The following is a 17,689-nucleotide window of genomic DNA, read 5'->3' on the forward strand; positions in this document are numbered from 1 at the left end:
AAAGTTAGTCAAGCATTTACACTTGTCCAAAATACAGACATTGGCTGACTAATTTTGTGATTTTATTGCATATGATGTATACGTTTTGAATAACTTTTAACTGATCTGAAATTGTTATGTAAATTGATTCAACACCACAACTTCTATAAATGAAAATCATACTGATCAATTGTTTAAATGCTGCTTTGATTACATAGAGGATATTCCTTGTTTCTTGATGAATACCAGTTATATTTTATCGAGTGAGGTGGAAACTTTTATATTTTTCAGGAATGTAAGGAGTTGTATACTTTTATTCCGTGTTCTACCAATGCCTCTATCAATTAAGATTTTGACCTTTAGAGAGTTGTATACTTTAATACTGTACTCTACCAATGCCTCTATCTATCGAGTTTTTGACTTTTAGAGAGTTGTATACTTTAATGCCGTGTTCTACCAATGCCTCTATCTATCGAGTTTTTGACTTTTAGGGAGTTGTATACTTTAATGCCGTGTTCTACCAATGCCTCTATCTATCGAGTTTTTGACTTTTAGGGAGTTGTATACTTTAATGCCGTGTTCTACCAATGCCTCTATCAATTAAGATTTTGACCTTTAGAGAGTTGTATACTTTAATACTGTACTCTACCAATGCCTCTATCTATCGAGTTTTTGACTTTTAGAGAGTTGTATACTTTAATGCCGTGTTCTACCAATGCCTCTATCTATCGAGTTTTTGACTTTTAGGGAGTTGTATACTTTAATGCCGTGTTCTACCAATGCCTCTTTCTATCGAGTTTTTGACTTTTAGGGAGTTGTATACTTTAATGCCGTGTTCTACCAATGCCTCTATCTATCGAGTTTTTGACTTTTAGGGAGTTGTATACTTTAATGCCGTGTTCTACCAATGCCTCTATCAATTAAGATTTTGACCTTTAGAGAGTTGTATACTTTAATACTGTACTCTACCAATGCCTCTATCAATTAAGATTTTGACCTTTAGAGAGTTGTATACTTTAATGCCGTGTTCTACCAATGCCTCTATCTATCGAGTTTTTGACTTTTAGAGAGTTGTATACTTTAATACTGTACTCTACCAATGCCTCTATCTATCGAGTTTTTGACTTTTAGAGAGTTGTATACTTTAATACTGTACTCTACCAATGCCTCTATCTATCGAGTTTTTGACTTTTAGAGAGTTGTATACTTTAATACTGTACTCTACCAATGCCTCTATCTATCGAGTTTTTGACTTTTAGAGAGTTGTATACTTTAATACTGTACTCTACCAATGCCTCTATCAATTAAGATTTTGACCTTTAGAGAGTTGTATACTTTAATGCCGTGTTCTACCAATGCCTCTATCAATTAAGATTTTGACCTTTAGAGAGTTGTATACTTTAATGCCGTGTTCTACCAATGCCTCTATCAATTAAGATTTTGACCTTTAGAGAGTTGTATACTTTAATGCCGTGTTCTACCAATGCCTCTATCAATTAAGATTTTGACCTTTAGAGAGTTGTATACTTTAATGCCGTGTTCTACCAATGCCTCTATCATTTGAGATTTTGACCTTTAGAGAGTTGTATACTTTAATACTGTACCCTACCAATGCCTCTATCATTTGAGATTTTGACCTTTAGAGAGTTGTATACTTTAATAATGTACTCTACCAATGCCTACCTTTGCATAACTAATCAAAGTCTTGATACTGCATGATACAATTTACATGATAAAACATGGAATTAAGAAAAATTCATTGTATCTCCAAAACAAAAGAAAACAAAACCCTGCCCATTGATGATTTCGCATAAAACAGATAATATTTAATATCACATATTTCATAAAGTTTTGTTTCAAGGCAACAAAATCACAGAAAGAAAACAAAAGATCACCAGTGGACATGTGTACCCAGTCACACTCATCCACAACTGATAACCTTTCCTTACTGTCTCGTTTTAACTTCTATAGTTCACTTTGATTTGCCAGGAGGTTTGGGTAACGTGTCCATATATTTACAGATAATTGACAACATTACTTCATCGGCGCCACCTCCAATGGACACCAGACGGAAATCCCTGGAACACAAATCAAATATAAGTGATCAAAAGAAGAACAGTTAGTATTTCTACCATTTGGTTTTAGTGCATAGTCGTATCCACATGAGATGCCATGGGAATGCACCAATCGAGAAAAGACAGAACATATACCAATATAGGTAATATTACACACAACACTCATCCACCATCCTTAGCACATACATAAACTGCTTGCATAATGATAATTTCAAAGTATTTACTTAAACCAATATCATACTTTTTTCATATTTTTTTTGTTATCAATATTAATATAAGCTTTTATTTGGCTTAATACGGTTACAAACCTGAAGAATCTACTAATTAGAACTTCGTTAGTGAAGCCCATGCCTCCCCAATACTGTAGACAACTGTCAGTGACTTCACGAGCCAGGCGTCCTGTCTTCAGCTTACACATGGAGGCTAGCATCGTCACATCATTACCGTCAACATACTGACCTGGTCAAACAAAACACTACTGATCAAACAAAATAAATGTGCACTAGTAATGAATTAAATACTAAGTGTATTCATTCTACATAAAGGATAGTTATTTGATCTGATGGGTGACACACATTCCTGTTAACATAAAACTGGGCAATACAGCGGCCATAGGTAAAAAGTGATATCAGTAAGCCATTCCGCCTTCTGATGGTCTGATCAACTAAGTAAGTGCATTATATAGTTGTAGTTTTTGATCCTCAAGTAAGAATAACTTAAATACTCTATTTTATCTACACAGCTAAGATTACCCCTTTGTCCCATTTAACCTTAAAATATTAGGAAAATCAGGAAACACAAATATTTTAATTATTTTTTTATTTTCTAAACTTCCTAGTTATTATCAAACACTATATTATAGGGATCATTTACAATTATCTTGATTTCACGTACTACAATACTCCATTCAAACATGTTCAGCATGGCTTTTTCGCCATATTTGTAACGATTTATATTTCCGTTCCTTATACATCATATCAGTACTTAAATCTCAGCATACTTACTACTGTTCATTATACAGCATGATATCAGTACTAAAATCTCAGCATACCTACTAATGTTCATTATACAGCATCATATCAGTACTATAATCTCAGCATACTTACTACTGTTCGTTATACAGCATGATATCAGTACTAAAATCTCAGCATACTTTACTACTGTTCATTATACAGCATGATATCAGTACTAAAATCCCAGCATACCTACTAATGTTCATTATACAGCATGATATCAGTACTAAAATCTCAGCATACTTACTACTGTTCATTATACAGCAATGATATCAGTACTAAAATCTCAGCATACTTACTACTGTTCATTATACAGCATGGTATCAGTACTAAAATCTCAGCATACTTACTACTGTTCATTATACAGCAATGATATCAGTACTAAAATCCCAGCATACCTACTAATGTTCATTATACAGCATGGTATCAGTACTAAAATCTCAGCATACTAACTAATGTTTATCATACAGCATGATATCAGTACTAAAATCTCAGCATACTTACTAATGTTCATTATACAGCATGATATCAGTACTAAAATCTCAGCATACTTACTACTGGTCATTATACAGCATGATATCAGTACTAAAATCCCAGCATACCTGCTAATATTCATTATACAGCATGATATCAGTACTAAAATCCCAGCATACCTGCTAATGTTCATTATACAGCATGATATCAGTACTAAAATCCCAGCATATATACCTACTAATGTTCATTATACAGCATTATATCAGTACTAAAATCCCAGCATACCTACTAATGTTCATTATACAGCATGATATCAGTACTAAAATCTCAGCATACTTACTACTGTTCATTATACAGCATTATATCAGAACTAAAATCCCAGCATACCTGCTAATGTTCATTATACAGCATGATATCAGTACTAAAATCCCAGCATACTTACTACTGTTCATTATACAGCATGGTATCAGTACTAAAATCTTAGCATACTAACTAATGTTTATCATACAGCATGATATCAGTACTAAAATCTCAGCATACTTACTAATGTTCATTATACAGCATGATATCAGTACTAAAATCTCAGCATACTTACTACTGGTCATTTGACAGCATGATATCAGTACTAAAATCTCAGCATACTTACTACTGTTCATTATACAGCATGATATCAGTACTAAAATCCCAGCATACCTACTAATGTTCATAAAACAGCATGATATCAGTATTAAAATCCCAGCATACCTACTAATGTTCATTTTACAGCATGATATCAGTACTAAAATCCCAGCATACCTACTAATGTTCATTTTACAGCATGATATCAGTACTAAAATCTTATCATACTTACTACTGTTCATTATACAGCATGATATCAGTACTAAAATCCCAGCATACCTACTAATGTTCATTATACAGCATGATATCAGTACTAAAATCCCAGCATACTCACTACTGTTCATTATACAGCATGATATCAGTACTAAAATCCCAGCATACCTACTAATGTTCATTATACAGCATGATATCAGTACTAAAATCCCAGCATATATACCTACTAATGTTCATTATATCAGTACTAAAATCCCAGCATACCTACTAATGTTCATTATACAGCATGATATCAGTACTAAAATCCCAGCATACCTACTAATGTTCATTATACAGCATGATATCAGTACTAAAATCTCAGCATACTTACTACTGTTCATTATACAGCAATGATATCAGTACTAAAATCTCAGCATACTTACTACTGTTCATTATACAGCATGGTATCAGTACTAAAATCTCAGCATACTTACTACTGTTCATTATACAGCAATGATATCAGTACTAAAATCCCAGCATACCTACTAATGTTCATTATACAGCATGGTATCAGTACTAAAATCTTAGCATACTAACTAATGTTTATCATACAGCATGATATCAGTACTAAAATCTCAGCATACTTACTAATGTTCATTATACAGCATGATATCAGTACTAAAATCTCAGCATACTTACTACTGGTCATTTGACAGCATGATATCAGTACTAAAATCCCAGCATACCTGCTAATGTTCATTATACAGCATGATATCAGTACTAAAATCCCAGCATACTTACTACTGTTCATTATACAGCATGATATCAGTACTAAAATCCCAGCATATATACCTACTAATGTTCATTATACAGCATTATATCAGTACTAAAATCCCAGCATACCTACTAATGTTCATTATACAGCATGATATCAGTACTAAAGTCTCAGCATACTAACTAATGTTTATCATACAGCATGATATCAGAACTAAAATCCCAGCATACCTACTAATGTTCATTATACAGCATGATATCAGTACTAAAATCCCAGCATACTTACTACTGTTCATTATACAGCATGATATCAGTACTAAAATCCCAGCATACCTACTAATGTTCATTATACAGCATGATATCAGAACTAAAATCTCAGCATACTTACTAATGTTCATTATACAGCATGATATCAGTACTAAAATCTCAGCATACCTACTAATGTTCATTATACAGCATGATATCAGTACTAAAATCTCAGCATACTTACTACTGTTAATTTTTCAGCATGATATTAGTACCAAAAATCTCAGCATACTTACTACTGTTCATTTTACAGCATGATATCAGTACTAAAATCTCAGCATACTTACTACTGGTCATTTGACAGCATGATATCAGTACTAAAATCCCAGCATACCTACTAATGTTCATTATACAGCATGATATCAGTATTAAAATCCCAGCATACCTACTAATGTTCATAAAACAGCATGATATCAGTATTAAAATCCCAGCATACCTACTAATGTTCATTTTACAGCATGATATCAGTACTAAAATCTCATCATACTTACTACTGTTCATTATACAGCATGATATCAGTACTAAAATCCCAGCATACCTACTAATGTTCATTTTACAGCATGATGTCAGTACTAAAATCTCAGCGTACTTACTACTGTTCATTATACAGCATGATATCAGAACTAAAATCCCAGCATACCTACTAATGTTCATTATACAGCATGATATCAGTACTAAAATCCCAGCATACTTACTACTGTTCATTATACAGCATGATATCAGTACTAAAATCCCAGCATACCTACTAATGTTCATTATACAGCATGATATCAGTACTAAAATCCCAGCATATATACCTACTAATGTTCATTATACAGCATTATATCAGTACTAAAATTCCAGCATACCTACTAATGTTCATTATACAGCATGATATCAGTACTAAAATCTCAGCATACAATCTAATGTTTATCATACAGCATGATATCAGAACTAAAATCCCAGCATACCTACTAATGTTCATTATACAGCATGATATCAGTACTAAAATCCCAGCATACTTACTACTGTTCATTATACAGCATGATATCAGTACTAAAATCCCAGCATACCTACTAATGTTCATTATACAGCATGATATCAGTACTAAAATCTCAGCATACTTACTACTGTTCATTATACAGCATGATATCAGTACTAAATTCTCAACAAACCTACTAATGTTTATTATACAGCATATCAGTACTAAAATTTCAGAATACAGCATGATATCAGTACTAAAATTTCAGCAGACTTCCTTATGTGCATTATACAGCATGATATCAGTATTAAAATATCAGCAGACTTACTAATGTTCATTTTACAGCATGATATCAGTACTAAAATCTCAGCATACTTTACTACTATTCATTATATAGCATGATATCAGTACTAAAATCTCAGCATACCTACTAATGTTCATTATACAGCATGATATCAGTACTAAAATTTCAGCATACTAACTAATGTTTATCATACAGCATGATATCAGTACTAAAATCTCAGCATACTTACTAACAGCACGGTACAACATTGAGCGAAGGGCTTCCACTTCTGTTGCCAACTCAGCCAGCCGGAAGTGAACCACTTGGTTATTGAGAAGAGGCTGACCAAAGGCTTTTCTCTGTCTCGTGTACTCCACAGTCAGCTCTATACACTTCTCCAGAGGTAACACAGCTGTAACAGTGTTCAAACATAAACATCAGTTGTTTTTCTACAGAATCGTCAGAATGTATATATTTGTCACAGCATACAAAGAGAAACTGTGATCAGACATGGAATTGAAAAGGGATTATAGAACTTGATACAAAATATTCTTATATGTAGTGGTACTGCAAAAAGATTTCATTTAACGTGATGAAAATGGATGAGGAACACTGCCTCATTATAAATTTGAGCTGATGTACCTCACACTGTAGAATGGTAGGTATGACAAATTAAACCTACATTTGTAGTTAGTACTGTAAAAGTGAAACCATGATAGTCAACAGAAGTCAACAGAACCATGAAAGGAGTTATACATTTAGTACATATACCATTTATAGGAGTTATAGTACCTTGGTAACCATGCAAGGAATTATAGTACCATGGTAACACTATATAGGAGTTATAGTACCATGGTAACCATGCAAGGAATTATAGTACCATGGTAACCATGGAAAGAGTAATAGTATCATGGTAACCATGTATAGGAGTTATAGTACCATGGTAACCATGTATAGGAGTCATAGTACCATGATTACCATATATAGGAGTATTAGTATCACGGTAACCATGTATAGGAGTTATAGTACCATGGTCACCACGTATAGGAGTTATAGTACCATGGTAACCATGTATAGGAGTATAAGTACCACGGTAACCATGTATAGGAGTCATAGTACCATGATTACCATATATAGGAGAAAAAGTACCATAGTAACCATGTATAGGAGTTATAGAACTATAGAAACTATGTATAGGAGTAACAGTACTATGGTAACCATGCAAGGAGTTATAGCACCATGGTTACCATATATAGGAGTAAAAGTACCATATTAACCATGTATAGGAGTTATAGTACCATTGTAAACATGCAAAGAGTTAAAGTACCTTAGTAACCATGTATAGGAGTGATTGTACTATAGTAACCATGTATAGGAGTGATGGTACTATGGTAACCATGTAAAGGAGTAATTGTACCATGGTAACCACGTATAAGAGAAATAGCACAATTGTAACCATGCAAAGAGTTATAATACCATGGTAACCACGTATAGGAGTTATAATACCATGGTAACCACGTATAGGAATTATAGTACCATGGTAACCATGTATAGGAGTGATAGTACCATGGTAACCATGTATAGAAATAATAGTACCATAGTAACCATATATAGGATAACCATGTATAGGAGTGATAGTACCATGGTAACCACGTATAGGGGTTATAGTACCATGGTAACCATGTATAGGAGTTATAGTATCATGGTAACCATGCAAGGAGTTATAGTACCATGGTTACCATATATAGGAGTAATAGTACCATGGTAACCACGTATATGAGTGATATTACCATGGTAACAATGTATAGGAGTAATAGTACCATTATAGTAACCATGTTTATGAGTAATAGTACCATGGTAACCATGTATAGGAGTTATAGTACCATGGTAACCATGTAATATATAAAAAACTCCTCCCCAACTTTTCCTGTAAACAAGAGGCCCAAAGGGCCTAAACGGTCATCTGACTACCTTGGCAATAGTAAAATTAATTATATATGGTGTCACTTTGTCAGGACCATGTCAGGATCGTTTTCAATTTCTTTCAACAAATTTTATTTCAAACAAGAGGCCCAAGGGCCTTAAAATACAGGAAATTAATTAGATATAGTGTCATGGTAGCCATCTTCGATTTGGGATCAACCAAAGATGTAACAATACTTTGTCGGGATCATTTCATGCAAGTTTCAGTCAAATAGCACCGGTAGAACTTGAGAAGAAGTTAAAAATGTGTTTTCAAGATGGCGGCTGTGGCGGCCATCTTGGATTTCTGATCGACCCGAAAAATAACAACACTTTGTCGGGACCATGTCAGGATCATTTCATGCAAGTTTCAGCCAAATCGCACCAGTAGAACTTGAGAAGAAGTTCAAAATGTGTTTTCAAAATGGCGGCTGTGGCGGCCATCTTGGATTTCTGATCGACCCCCGAAAAATAGCAACACTTAGTCGGGACCATGTCAAAATCATTTCATGCAAGTTTCAGCTAAATCGCACCGGTAGAACTTGAGAAGAAGTTCAAAATGTGTTTTCAAGATGGCGGCTGTGGCGGCCATCTTGGATTTCAGATCGACCCGAAAAATAACAACACTTTGTCGGGACCATGTCAGGATCATTTCATGCAAGTTTCAGCCAAATCGCACCAGTAGAACTTGAGAAGAAGTTCAAATGTGTTTTCAAAATGGCGGCTGTGGCGGCCATCTTGGATTTCTGATCGACCCGAAAAATAGCAACACTTAGTCGGGACCATGTCAAAATCATTTCATGCAAGTTTCAGCTAAATCGCACCGGTAGAACTTGAGAAGAAGTTCAAAATGTGTTTTCAAGATGGCGGCTGTGGCGGCCATCTTGGATTTCAGATCGACCCGAAAAATAACAACACTTTGTCGGGACCATGTCAGGATCATTTCATGCAAGTTTCAGCCAAATCGCACCAGTAGAACTTGAGAAGAAGTTCAAATGTGTTTTCAAACTGGCGGCTGTGACGGCCATCTTGGATTTCTGATCGTCCCGAAAAATAGCAACACTTAGTCGGGACCATGTCAAAATCATTTCATGCAAGTTTCAGCTAAATTGCACCAGTAGAACTTGAGAAGAAGTTCAAAATGTGTTTTCAAAATTGCGGCTGTGGCGGCCATCTTGGATTTCTGATCAACCCGAAAAATAACAACACTTTGTCCGGACTATGTCAGGATCATTTCATGCAAGTTTCAGCCAAATCGCACCGGTAGAACTTGAGAAGAAGTTCAAAATGTGTTTTCAAGATGGCGGATGTGGCGGCCATCTTGGATTTCGGATCAACCCGAAAAATAACAACACTTTGTCGGGACCATGTCAGGATCACTTCATGCAAGTTTCAGCTAAATCGCACAGGTAGAACTTGAGAAGAAGTTAAAAATGTGAAATGTTAACGCACGGCGGATGGCGGACGGCGGACGGCGCACAACGACGGACGAAACATGACGGCTATAGGTCATCCTGACCCTTCCGGACAGATGACCTAAAAACACCTACCTTATTGCCCCTGATTATAAATCCTACCTTAATGCCCCTGATTATAAAACCTACCCTATTTCCCCTGATTATAACATCCAACCTTATGATAACACCTACATTATTGCCCCTGATATTAACACCCAACCTGACTTCCCCTGATAATAACACCTACCCTAATGCCTCTGATTATAACACCCAACCTTATTGCCTCTGATAATAACACCATACCCTACTTCCCCTGATTATAACACCTACCTTATTTCCCTGATAATAACACCTACCTTATTGCCTCTGATCATAACATCCAACCTTATTTCCCCTGATGATAACACATTCCTTATTGCCCCTGATATGAACAACTACATTATTGCCCCTGATATGAACACCTACATTTTTCCCCTGATAACATCTACCTTATTTCACCTGATAATTACACCTGCATTATTTCTCCTGATAATAACACCAACATTTCTCCTGATAATACCCCTATCTGATTGCCTCTGATAATAACACCTCCATTATGAACCATGATAATAATATCTACCCTATTCCTCTTGACAATAACACCTACCTTATTTCCCCTTATAATAACACCTACCCTATTTCCCCTGATAAAAACACCTACCTTATTGCCCCTGATAATAATCCCTACCTTATTTTCCCTGATTATAACACCAACATTATTTCCTCTGATAATAACACTATACCTTATTGCCCCCGATTAAAAAGCTACCTTATTTCCCCTGATAATAACACTCTACCTTATTTCCCCTAATTATAAAAGCTACCTTATTTCCCCTGATAATAACACCTACCTTAATGTCCCAAATAATAACACTTACCTTATTACCCCTGATAATAACACATTCCTTTATGCCCCTGATTGTAAACCTTCCTTATTCCCCCTGATAATAACACCTACCTTATTTCCCCTGATAATAACACCTACCTTAATGTCCCTGATAATAACACTCTACCTTATTTCCCCTGATAATAACACTCTACCTTTTTGTCCCTAATAATAAAAGCTACCTTATTGCCCCTGATAACAGCACCTTCCTTTATGCCCCTGATTGTAAAACCTACCCTTTTTCCCCTGATAATAACACCTACCTTATTTCCCTGATAATAACACCTACCTTATTTCCCCTGATAATAATCCTTACCTTATTTCCCCTGATAATAACACTCTACCTTATTTCCCCTGATAATTATCCCTATCTTATTTCCCCTGATAATAACACCTACCTTATTTCACCTGATAATAACACTTACCTGCTGCAGCTGCCCACAATCGCTCCTCCTGGAACTGTATCATCTGGTAGGTGAAGCCCATCCCCTCTTCTCCAATGATGTATTTAGCAGGTACACGGACATCCTCCAGGAATACCTGACCAGTATCCGAACTCCTCATGCCCATCTTGTCTATTTTCCTTGCTAACTTCACACCTTCAAAAAGACGATTAGAACATTATTAAATGTGTCATTAAATTCTATCAGAAAATGCATCATTGAAAAGAAAATATTTTAAGTATAATATATCTTATATCAATATCTTTTAGGGTTTTGAACTCATAAACCAGTACAGAGGGTAAGGAATTGAACATGTTAGAATTTTCTGAAATTTTGTCAAAATAGGTCTTCCAGAAACATTTTATCTTGATTTGAAAATTGGCATTAAACAGTGCCTTTCTAGAACTGTAGCCAGAGAGGAAGAACAAAACCCACTACCCTGCTGCAAAAATTTAGTAAAAACTCCATTAAAAGGGAACATTGCAGAAGACTATATAGTTTACTCAACTTTCCTTCATGTCAAGGTTCCTTGTACCACATTTTCTCAATATATGTTGAGAATTTAGGACGACTTGCCAGGCAAATTTGTGTCTGCCGACAGACAGACGACCCGATTCCATTATACCCCCTTACCTTTTTATGGGGGTATAATAACCTTATCACATCTTAAAGATCTTTAATAACAGGACTGATATGTATACAGTACCTGGTAAATCTATAAGGAGACAGATGTAAACAGTACCTGGTAAATCCATAGGAGACAGTTGTATACAGTATCTGATAAATCCATAGGGAGACAGATGTATACAGTACCTGGTAAATCCATAGGGAGACAAATGTATACAGTACCAGGTAAATCCAAAGGGAGACAGATGTGTAAAGTACCTGGTAAATCTATAGGGAGACACATGTGTACAGTACCTGGTAAATCCATAGGGAGACAGATGTGTACAGTATCTGGTAAATCCATAGGGAGACAGATGTGTACTGTACCTGGTAAATCCATAGGGAGACAGATGTAAACAATACCTGATAAATCCATAGGGAGACACATGTGTAGAGTAACTGGTAAATCCATAGGGAGACAGATGTATACAGTACCTAGTAAATCCATAGGGAGACAGCGGTGTACAGTACCTGGTAAATCCATAGGGAGCCAGATGTGCACAGTACCTGGTAAATCAGTAGGGAGACAGATGTATACAGTACCTGGTAAATCCATAGAGAGACAGATGTGCACAGTACCTGGTAAATCAGTAGGGAGACAGATGTATACAGTACCTGGTAAATCCATAGAGAGACAGATGTGTACTGCACCTGGTAAATCTATAGGGAGACAGATGTAAACAGTACCTGGTAAATCCATAGGGAGACAGCGGTGTACAGTACCTGGTAAATCCATAGGGAGCCAGATGTGCACAGTACCTGGTAAATCAGTAGGGAGACAGATGTATACAGTACCTGGTAAATCCATAGAGAGACAGATGTGCACAGTACCTGGTAAATCAGTAGGGAGACAGATGTATACAGTACCTGGTAAATCTTTAGGGAGACAGATGTATACAGTACCTGGTAAATCCATAGGGAGACAGATGTATACAGTACCTGGTAAATCCATAGAGAGACAGATATGAACAGTACCTGGTAAATCTATAGGGAGACAGATGTATACAGTACCTGGTAAATCCATAGGGAGAAAGATGTAAACAGTACCTGGTAAATCTTTAGGGAGACAGATGTATACAGTACCTGGTAAATCCATAGGGAGACAAATGTGTACAGTACCTGGTATATCCATAGGGAGACAGATGTATACAGTACTTGGTAAATCCATAAGGAGACAGATGTGTACAATACCTGGTAAATCCATAGGGAGACAGATGAGTGATTTGTTGCCATAAACAGGTCCGTCTGAAGTGTTAGCCAGCAAACACATCCAGTCCGCCTGGAAGGCGTTTGTCGTCCACATCTTACCACCGTTAATCACTAAATCATCTCCCTGTCTGACTGCTTTAGTTTGTATACCTTAACAAAGAGCAAACTGATGACAGAAGGTTTTACACTTTCATTTTTACAACTTTAATACACTCACTTAAAAAAACTTTTAAAATTGATTTATAAATACATTCTGGTGTGACATAATCAATTTATTCTATAGAATTCTTTACAAAAATAAATTTATAATTATTTGACATATTTTCGAACAAAATTCCAAGAATCATGGCAAGATTGCAGATGACATGTATTGCACAGCACAGATGGCAGGTTCTTCATGGCTCTTATCAGTACATGTCAAAAATGTACAGTAAGACAATATACCAGAAAACAAAACAAAAAAAAAAGTTCAAAAATAACTGAAAATCTCTACAGGGAAAGCAGGTTAAGCTGAATGGTTTAAATGCTAATGTACATCTATAAATCCTTTGATAACATACTATAAAATAAATTGTGATATCATACATTAATGTGATTTAAAATGATTTTTTATGACATCACATTCACCAAAAAGTGAGACTAGCTGGCGGTAAATTATTCTTTACCTACATTGTTTATGTATCTTAAACCCCTCATATTGGTAGGCTAGAGTGTACCATGCTGACAGCTGAAGACTCAAGATATTCCATATGTACATGTATCAATGATACTTACTTGCTACATCTGAACCAGAACCGACCTCACTAACTCCAAGACACGCTACTCGATCACCTGCCACCGAAGGTGCTAGGAATTCTCTCTTTAGCTCATCACTTCCAAATCTAAAGAAAGAAATCCACAGTAATGAAATAATGAAATATGGCATACATGTATAAGGATATCATAAGCTTCTAATGAAATGGTATTACATCAATTTAATTTGTACATACATATAGTATTTCCTATCACAAGGCTGATGTAAGATTGTTTATCTTGCCTCCTGAGGGGGGAAACTGTGATAAATCTCATTGTCTGGACAATTCAGCTTAAAATTCAGAGATACATATCACGATACCTCACCTACGATCCGATACATATCACCATAACTCACCTATGATCCGATACATATCACGATACCTCACCTACGATCTGATACATATCACGATACCTCACCTACAATCTGATATATCACAATACCTCACCTACGATCTGATACATATCACGATACCTCACCTACGATCTGATACATATCAGGATACCTCACCTACGATCTGATATATCACAATACCTCACCTACGATCTGATACATATCACGATACCTCACCTACGATCCGATACATATCACGATACCTCACCTACGATCCGATACATATCAAGATACCTCACCTACGATCCGATACATATCACGATACCTCACCTACAATCTGATACATATCATGATACCTCACCTACAATCTGATACATATCAAGATACCTCACCTACAATCTGATATATCACAATACCTCACCTACGATCTGATACATATCACGATACCTCACCTACGATCTGATACATATCACCATAACTCACCTACGATCCGATACATATCACGATACCTCACCTACGATCTGATACATATCAGGATACCTCACCTACGATCTGATATATCACAATACCTCACCTACGATCTGATACATATCACGATACCTCACCTACAATCCGATACGTATCACGATACCTCACCTACAATCTGATACATATCATGATATCTCACCTATGATCTGATACATATCACAATACCTCATCTACGATCTGATACATATCACGATACCTCACCTACGATCTGATACATATCAAGATACCTCACCTACAATCTGATACATATCAAGATACCTCACCTTTGATCTGATACATATCAAGATACTTTATTTATATAAATGGTATTGCCAAAACAATGAACTACTTTAATGGGTGTGATCTAAAAAAAAATAAACACCAACTAATTTTAACAGAGATAGTTCTATATTGTCACAGATTAGAAATTCTTCTTAAGGAAAATAAGTCTGTCCACAGTGTTAGGACATAAAGCACTCCTGGTAACAGTCACTATATGTCACCAGCAGTGCTTGTGGTGAAATCTAATCATCCCACTCAGCCGTATCTGCCATGCATTTAAACACATTTCGCACTGATTATGTAATCTCATATTTGATTGGCTAACCACGTTTACATTCATTGCGAAACGACCAATCAAATGCTACCTAACACATTGCTCGTATTCCCAGAAACGAAACTCACAACAACTTTCATTTTCAGAATTTCGATCTATTTAAAAAAAGTTTAGTTTAATGGATTTTGATGTAACAATATAGGATTGCTATTTGTTTTTCACAACAACATAGGGGATTGATACCGTATCATAATTTGCTTCTGTGGACCGATACTTGTATGGTGTTGAAGTATACTGCAATTCACCGATGCATCAGTGTATCATCCCTGCCCTAGTAACTAAAAATCTTCATCAAGGGAGTACAATTCTTATAAATGTTGCCTTTGTATTCCAAATTTTCAAATAAAGGAACTGGAAATATAGGTCAACCCTACCTTACGAAGAGCACATGATACATCATTCACTTTACCTAGCTAGTGCCGGAGTAGCCATGTCGGTCTGTACGCCTACAGCCATGGGTATACCGCCACAGTTGATGGAGCCCAGCTCCTCTGCTACAGCGACACTGTATGTATAATCCAGCCCCAATCCGCCATATTCTGTCAAGAAAAATGTTTCCTGAATATGATTCATGCTGTCCTGTTCAGCTACAAATGTAAAATGGTCAATCAAATAAAATATACCATGAAGTTGATTTTCATTTTTTACCGGTAGATATTCAACGATAGTCAAATTTGTTATATTACCAAACACAGCATACCAGTCAAGTGGTTTATAAACTTTTAAAAGAACTTCAATTTGCATTGCCTCTCTTTCTACACAATGTAATTTAAATTGCTTTCACAATACCTTTCACAATTCCTGTCAGATTGGCAACACCCATTAAAAATACCTGTTGGTTTGGTAACGCCGAGCAGGCCAGCATCTCCCAGAGTTTTGAAAATCTCTTTTGCTGGAAACTGTTCTTCTGCCTCCCACTGATCAACATTTGGATTGATGTCCTTATCAATAATCTGGAACAATAGAGATTAAAATAACATGTAATGTTGTCTGACGTCTAATCAATGATCATGAATTCAGCCATGCGAGTTTAATGTGCAGAACCATTGTACCCCTTTTTAGCAATTAATTAATTACATTTGTACCTTTGACAATGTCCTTATACTATAGACATCTCAACCCTCGATCATTTTCCTATATACATGTACTTTAGAAAATATGATCATATTAAAGTTAATCAAATCATTCAAATGCACAAACAATCAAGAGGCCCAGACGGCCTGCATCGCTCACCTGGTTATTGTAATACCAAAATGCCAGTAATGTTCTGAATACAGGATCATTGTTTCTTTTCTGAAGGAATTTAAAGATTTACCTCTATAATTTCCCTATTGGGACCCATGTTTCTGGCTAAGTTTGGTGACATTCCATGCAGCTATGACTATAACTGTCTTACGATATTTATGGCATGACTGTATGACATGGTTGGACAGGCCAGTTATGTGATAAAAACTCTTTATTCTTATTTTGAAATCCGTCAACTTATGACACAAAATCTTAAAAAAAACTGATGTTGTTAATATGGGTGTCCCGTTTTAGATCTGAATTAATGGTGACACCCAAGTTTTTCGCCTCAGTCACATATATATATATGTTCTAGTTCTTGACCGCATGAACATGAAGTACATATGGGTTGACACCCCCAGGTTCCCTCCACAATCAAACGACATTTTGATACCTAGCAATTGTTCAGCCATAGTTAGGCCTATATCGGCATAATGTGGCTTCTATAAAATAGGGTCAGTCTAATTATAACTTCAGTTGTTTACAGCTAGTTTAGTCCAGCAGGTCGAACTTTGGACCAATGTGGACCGACAAAAGTTACACAACACACCTTTTTTAGCGATTCCTTCATCTGTATGTGTTCAGTAGTGTATATCGATTCCCTATTACCCGCAGCTGCAGACATGAGTCTGTTTTGTTGCCATAGTTCTGATTTCAGAACACCGGACAATCTGCGTAACTTAGAAATAGATAGCATACGCATATTTTCTTTCCAGTTTCACTTTGCATCAAACCTTTGTTTACGTCTTACGGAGCCAATATTCTCTGCTATTTGATTGGTCAATATTAGCCTACATGTGTGTAGTGCGCCAAATTACA

The 17,689-nt window shown here is 35.9% G+C and overlaps 1 protein-coding gene across 1 annotated transcript; it reads right to left on the reverse strand.

The window, feature by feature from the left end:
• Positions 1-1,776: 1,776 nt before the first annotated feature.
• LOC138320437 (probable acyl-CoA dehydrogenase 6) lies at positions 1,777-17,629 on the reverse strand. The gene is made up of 9 exons (XM_069263399.1): positions 17,421-17,629; positions 16,419-16,539; positions 15,996-16,125; positions 14,112-14,218; positions 13,320-13,487; positions 11,445-11,618; positions 6,926-7,087; positions 2,363-2,513; positions 1,777-2,057 (listed from the first exon to the last, which is right to left on the reverse strand). The coding sequence occupies exons 1-9, from the start codon at positions 17,571-17,573 to the stop codon at positions 1,952-1,954; spliced, it is 1,272 nt and encodes a 423-aa protein (XP_069119500.1). The 5' UTR covers positions 17,574-17,629; the 3' UTR covers positions 1,777-1,951.
• Between the last annotated feature and the right edge of the window lie 60 nt (positions 17,630-17,689).

This window comes from Argopecten irradians, chromosome 4 (genome assembly GCF_041381155.1).
Source record: "Argopecten irradians isolate NY chromosome 4, Ai_NY, whole genome shotgun sequence".
NCBI lineage: Eukaryota > Metazoa > Mollusca > Bivalvia > Pectinida > Pectinidae > Argopecten > Argopecten irradians.